The 6,829-nt window shown below is 34.9% G+C and overlaps 1 protein-coding gene across 2 annotated transcripts in view; it reads left to right on the top strand.

Annotated features, from left to right (window-relative positions):
• Positions 1-4,271, top strand: part of LOC105124225 (probable trehalase) — a 4,465-nt gene extending 194 nt beyond the window's left edge. The window contains exons 2-12 of one of the 2 annotated variants that reach the window (XM_011024151.1): positions 1-664; positions 1,034-1,153; positions 1,638-1,753; positions 1,840-1,940; positions 2,051-2,160; positions 2,371-2,443; positions 2,521-2,688; positions 2,782-2,869; positions 3,381-3,480; positions 3,662-3,875; positions 3,967-4,271. In XM_011024151.1, coding sequence (XP_011022453.1) covers positions 45-664; positions 1,034-1,153; positions 1,638-1,753; positions 1,840-1,940; positions 2,051-2,160; positions 2,371-2,443; positions 2,521-2,688; positions 2,782-2,869; positions 3,381-3,480; positions 3,662-3,875; positions 3,967-4,050 — 1,794 coding nt within the window. In that variant the 5' untranslated portion in view covers positions 1-44 and the 3' untranslated portion in view covers positions 4,051-4,271. The remainder of the gene's footprint in view (positions 665-1,033; positions 1,154-1,637; positions 1,754-1,839; positions 1,941-2,050; positions 2,161-2,370; positions 2,444-2,520; positions 2,689-2,781; positions 2,870-3,380; positions 3,481-3,661; positions 3,876-3,966) is intronic. The other variant, XM_011024150.1, reaches the window with a different exon arrangement.
• Positions 4,272-6,829: the final 2,558 nt, after the last annotated feature.

Genomic DNA, 6,829 nt, shown 5'->3' with positions numbered 1-6,829 from the left:
TCCCTCTTCATGCATATATATATATAGGAGCAATCACCACCGCCATGAACACCTTTCTTGTGTCCGACCCTTCAGACATGGCTCAACAAAACCTTAATCTTTTCTCTCTCTCTTTGTTGTCTCTAGCAACAATGACACTTGCAACAAGTATGTCTCCAAAATGCAGTGTAACAGGTCCTGTAGCAGCAACGACACCTTTAGTTACCTTTCTTGAACGAGTCCAAGAAACTGCGCTCAGGACTTTTGGAGAGGAAGACTTTGACCCAAAATTTTACGTTGATTTGTCATTAAAATTCAATCTATCAAAGACACAGAAAGCTTTTGATGAGCTACCAAGAAGCGGTGAAAACGGGACTGTTTCAGTTGAAGATTTGAAGGTGTTTATCGCAACCTACTTTGATGATGCAGGGGATGATCTTGTTTACTATGATCCAGTGGATTTTGTTCCTGAACCAGAAGGGTTCTTGCCTAAGGTGAAGAACCCAGAAGTGAGGTCATGGGCTCTTGAGGTCCATGCTTTATGGAAGAATTTGAGTAGAAAAGTCTCTGATGGGGTCCTCGAACACTCTGAATTACACACTTTACTTCCCTTGCCCGAGCCAGTGGTTGTGCCTGGTTCGCGTTTTAGAGAGGTTTATTATTGGGATTCTTATTGGGTAATTCGGTAAGTTACTGTTTTTGCACTTCCTTTTTTACGTTTTTCATGTTTTTTTTTCCCTTGGTCATTGTTGCTGTCTGCTATACAGTTTTGGATGGTTGTTTAGCTAGAAGCATTTACTTCTCTTCATTGAACTATTTTCATAAGTTAGTCAATAATTTTATGCAAAGCTGATAATGGTGTCACTTGTTAGTCATGTTTTCTTTTATCCAAATATCCATCCTGAATGAGTATCACACAAATAATGTCATCCTCTTAGTTTGAGTTATCGGGGAACTTACTCGGGATAGATAACATTACTCTTGGACAACAGAATTTTGGTTAGGTGCATCCTGTTATGGTGAGAATAATATAGACAGAGTGCTTATCATGCAGGGGCTTGCTGGCGAGTAAAATGTATAAGACTGCAAAAGCAATTGTGACCAATCTCATTTTCCTTGTGGATACATATGGTTATGTTCTTAATGGTGCAAGGGCCTATTACACCAACAGAAGGTATGTTTGTTGCATTTTTTAAGCTGTTGCCTTTACCTATTGTTCTCTGTTCTTTTTACCTCTTTCTTTGTGTAAGAATTGTTTGAGTGCTTGTCTAGAATTGTTTGAGTGCTTGTCTATATTTTACCTGCCAAATTTTCCACATTGAAATCTACATCTTTTCTTTGTTTTCCTTTTTCTTCTTCTTCTTCTTCTTCTTTGATAAATTGCATAAGAATTGGGTGGTTTCCATCACTGAACTCATCTCTTTCCCTTTGCTGCTTGTCCTGTTTCATTTCCATTATTTTTTTTTTGCTCTTATGATCACTGAACTCATCACTTTCCCTTTGCTGCTCGTCCTGTTTCATTTCCATTATTTTTTTTTTGCTCTTATGATAAATTAAAGACTTTCAAGCTCAAATAACCTTGCCTTCTTTTTTGAATCTAGTTGTGCTCGTGTGCTTAATGATTGAAATTAAACTATAAGTTTCCGTACTTTTTTCAGCCAACCTCCCCTCCTTAGTGCAATGGTTTATGAGATATATAATAGGACTTGTGATGTGGAATTGGTTAGAAAGGCTCTTCCTGCATTGCTAGAAGAACATGCCTTTTGGAACTCTGGTACCCTTTGATTTCCTTTTTTTTTTATATATATATTCTTTCTTTTGTTATTTGAGATTTTGTAAACATTACTGTTCTTGTTGTAGAGATACATAAGGTCACCATCCAGGATGCTCAAGGTTTCAATCACAACTTAAGTCGGTATTATGCGATTTGGAACAAACCCAGGCCCGAATCTTCTACAATAGTGCGTTCTTGCCTCTGGCTAAGTACCTTAGAATTATTTGATTTTGTTCCATTTAAATTATATTGGAGAAACTTAAGATTTGCGATGCGTGAACTTATTTGCTCTAACAGGATAAGGAATCTGCCTCCAAGTTCTTTGGAAATTCTGAGAAACAACAATTTTACCGTGATGTGGCTTCAGCTGCTGAATCCGGATGGGATTTTAGCACAAGATGGATGAGGTAATGTTTGCACATTAACAAAATTTGCATGCATTAAATTATTTAGTATAATGTCAATGTTGAGAAATAACAAAGAAATTATTTAATGTCACCGGTCTTCTTCAGTTATTTACCAGCTTAGTTATAATGCCAGTGATTAGAATGTTGTAATTGTTGAAGTTTAGAAGAAATGGAAAATAAATTTGCTATTCTTTATTTGGCTTGTGACAGGAATACTTCAGAATTCACTACGTTGTCTACAACATCAATTTTACCTGTGGATTTAAATGTTTACATACTCAAGGTATGATTCAATTACCTTACTAAGAAAAGCTGAAGTTTGTAGTTGTTTTCACCTAATTAATGTATCTACCTTTCTAGATGGAACTAGATATTGCCTTTTTGGCGAAAGTCCTCGGAAACAAAAGCACAATGGAGAGTTTCTTGGAAGTTGCTGAAGCAAGAAAAAATGCAATCAATTCTGTTTTCTGGGATGCCGAGAAGGGACAGTGGCTCGATTACAGACTCACTAATGGCACTATATGCAAGGTTTTATCCTCGTGCATGTGCTTTAAGAGCCAATATCTGATAATTATATATTTCTCTGATTTTTCCTGATTTCTGTTGATTTCATACTTTCAGGAATCTGAAACATGGCAAGCTTGTAACCAAAATCAGAACGCATATGCTTCGAACTTTATTCCTTTGTGGATAGATTTGTTCCATTCAGGTTTATGACTCTCCATGTCCAGTTTCAAGTATCTGCACAAATGATGAGCATGATAAAGAGAATTACCATTAAAGTTAACTTAATCACTCTTACTTAGATATATAGAATTCACCTTTTTAATTCCAAGTGTATAAAGCTGAAAATTTATTGCTTAATAAGTTCAGTTTACTTTTCATATGCCACAATCGATACCCTATTGATGCTCTTAAAGTTCCTGATTTAAATGGAAAACAGAAACTCGTTAAGTCTAAAAGTGGGACAAGTTATTCATAACAGTTGGAATAAGCAAGCTGTCATGCAGATAGTTCTGATAGTTTAAAACCTTTAGCAGGTCATCAGAATTGATTCTAAAGGACAGACGATGGTTAAATGATGTAAAACTAGTGATGCTCCCGTTCCCCAATTTATCAGACGCTATACTTCCTAGAACCCTGAAAATGCAACCTCTATTGTCTCTCCTTTTATAAGTCGAATACTGAAAATGGTCTTGATTTTGATCACAAATGTGAAGATGCTGCTTTGGTGGAGAATGTCATGAGAAGTTTTCAAAGTTCAGGCCTGGTTCATGCTGCTGGAATTGCCACTTCTTTAATAAATTCGGGACAGCAATGGTTAGCAATCTGTCTTTACCTTCTCCTTTATCTGGAACTTATTAACGTAAAAATTGTCGTTACAAAGCCTAACTCCTAGAAGTCTTTGTGGCATAATTTTGTGTCTACCAACCTCTTACAAATACATGGAAAACCGTCTTTATGCAAATATTGTACGACCTGACAGAAGTTTTAAAAACAGGGACTTTCCAAATGGCTGGGCTCCACTTCAACACATGATAGTTGAAGGTTTGCTGAGATCTGGATTAAAAGAAGCAAGGTCATTGGCAGAAGACATAGCTGTGAGGTGGATCAAAACCAACTACATTGGATACAAGAAAACGGGGGCAATGCATGAAAAATATGATGTGCGAAAGTGTGGAGCATTCGGAGGTGGTGGAGAATACATACCCCAGGTACTGTATGAAACTCGAAAACGAGCATGGAAGGATTGCATACTTGTTTTACATACATTTGTACTGATTTTAAGTTCTTGTGGTAATGCAGACTGGTTTTGGTTGGTCAAATGGAGTTGTGTTGACATTTTTGGAGGAGTTTGGATGGCCTGAAGACCGGAGCATAGGTTGCTGATTGGTTAGGGAACTGAAGATTTGAATTTTCGATGCAACAGTTTCTTTTTGCGATCTTAGCGAACATAGGGCATTTTTTTCCTCTTCAATTCCTTGTGCTATTATTTTGATTTGATCGTAAGCTGATACGTTTTTTTCTTTATTTTTAATGAAGGAATGAATTCATCAGTCTCATTTCCAATTTAAGCCTATTTATGTTAGATATTGCTTCACACTTCTAAGGGTTTCTTAATTCCATATCCAACTTCCTGTATAAAGGTAAAGAACGCTACCCTTCCTATTATTAGCCTGTAAAGGGAATCAAGGCTTATAAACTCCAATTCCGCTCGATCCCGTATCGGAATTGTATTTTCATTTCTGGGTGGGGGAGAAGCATCCGAAGCCTTGGTCTTGTTTTAGGGGCACCAAGTAGGGACTTCAAGATATCTGCAACTAGCAAATCTTGGTATTCATGGGCAGTAGTTTTGTTGGATTATTCAATTCCAGGAAATAGTAATTCGGATGGGCACCGGAATGCTCACAGTACTGCTGTACATCGTTTTTTTTTTTTTTTTTATGAGCAGTACTGCTGTACCTCGTTTTTTAGCAGTACTGCTGTACCTCGTTTTTTTTATGATCAGCTACCTTCGTAGACCATGTCCCGAGTTTATTAGCCCTGTAGGCTACTCGATGCAGAGCTTCAACTCTGAATTCATCATGGGCAGATCTTGCATAATTCTCATTGCCATGATCACCAAGGCAAGACTTGGATGATATGTTCATTTCGTAGTCCTTAATTTTAAAATGAATTTTCCCCTTCCACATGCCATATACTGAAATTGCTCAGTTTCATCTATTCCTAAATTTATTAGCTTCAATTGAGTTTCTTCGAAGTTTTTAGAGCCCATAAGAAGTCAGATGCTTTGTCCGAGCTCACAAAAAGTTTGACTCTCCGAGCCCATATAAAAAAACTGTAAGTTAATAATGGAATGTGTTGCATATATATTTATGAAAAAGATAAACGAGGTTAAATTTGTGAAGAAGCTCGAATATATCAAACATGTAACTTAATAAAAATAATTATAATTTTAGATTTAATTATTGCATCAGACTCTAATTTTACTAAATGATTTTATACATTAAGTTTTATAAGGTTCAAAAAACACGCAAATCAAGCCCAAAAATCGTTTTTTTTTTTTGTTATTTTGATTATTTTTATAGTTAATTTTGGATTTTAATGGTTTTTCTACTTTATTTTTTATTTTTTTTGTTAGACGATTTTAAACCTCATATAAATAATTGGTGTGTTAATTTATTTTTAGCATATTTTTTAATTACAAGTATTTTCAAAAATAAACAGAGTTTTCTTTCTGTTTTATATAGTCAACGCCCCGCCTGAGAAATTGACGAGTTGTGATGCTTGGAGGGGATTAGAGCACTGGGATTATTCTTGTGTCATGGGCTTGGTGATGAGGAACTCAAGCCCTAGGCCCAATAGTGGATCCATGGTGAGGCACAAATCCTCTCGATGATGGGGTGTTACTCGCAGTCCAGTCACAATCCTTCACAAGTACACTCATAATCCAATGGTTCGAGGCTTTAAAACAATGAAAGCACATATCATATCAACAACATAAATGAATTTTCTACTTGGTGCTTAACAAAAGCATTATTCAGAAAATGGTAATGAAATTTGTCCCTAGCATCTTTAGATCTTGTAACTTTTTCAGCTTGCATGGAATGAAATAATCAATGGAATTGAATTCTATACACGTAATTTAAATTCAATTAATAATATATTATAATTATTATCTTTTGAATAAAATATTAAACAAAATAATTATATTTAATTATATTATTTGAAATACCTATGGAATTAAATTGAATTAGTATTTCTTATTAGTTTACCTTTAATTCAGAATGCATGTTATTGTGAGTATTTTTATACAACTTTCTAAGAATATATGAGAATTATATCTTTCTCGTGTATCTATCTAAGAATGTCTTGGCACATTCCCACAAAAACAGAGAGCCTGACGACATTTCCTCATAAACTTCGATATTTTTCGTTTTTCAGAAGCTCACTACCACCACCTGTTTCCAGCCATCTATTTTCTCCCCTTCAGCTTCAAGCATCACATACTTCATATACTCAAGAACAGGACAAGCCAGTGACTTGGGGACGGAACCTGAAACAAATGCCTAGAACATAAACAGCGTGGAACGGGTAAAAGACTAATTCCGTGTTTACAAGAGTAATGGTAGTAGCAATTATTTTATTTTTAAAAATATTTTTTATTTAAAAATATATTAAAATAATATATATATTTTATTTTTTAAAAATTATTTTTTACATCAACACATCAAAATGATAAAAAAATATTAATTTCAAATAAAAATTTAAATATTTTTAAAATATAAAAATAAACAATACTTAAATACTCAAATAATCTTCAGTATTCTTCTCGAATTCTTGGTTGAGAAAGTGCTTGTCTTAAAAAAATCATTCTAGCATCACTTGTCTTAACAAGTCATCTTTATCGTCTTGTTTAGCTAATGCCATCTTATTGCCACCTTGATCTTCTTTTCTTTAGCAACTTCAACATGACTTATCTTATCCACTTCTTCTTTTATGCAAGGATCCATCTTCTCATTGTGGACTTGTCAATTTGCACTACTTCTTTTATCTCTGTCTTGGCATTAGATTTCCAATTCTTGTTACAATCCATCAGCTTACACCTCTACTTTTTCTTGCATCACTTTTCCATCTATTCAGTTCTGAGTCTGCTTTTGGAATCTCA

Source organism: Populus euphratica, unplaced genomic scaffold, assembly GCF_000495115.2.
Source record: "Populus euphratica unplaced genomic scaffold, PopEup_1.0 scaffold4.1, whole genome shotgun sequence".
NCBI classification, from domain to species: domain Eukaryota; kingdom Viridiplantae; phylum Streptophyta; class Magnoliopsida; order Malpighiales; family Salicaceae; genus Populus; species Populus euphratica.
This window is presented reverse-complemented; position numbering and strand designations above follow the sequence as displayed.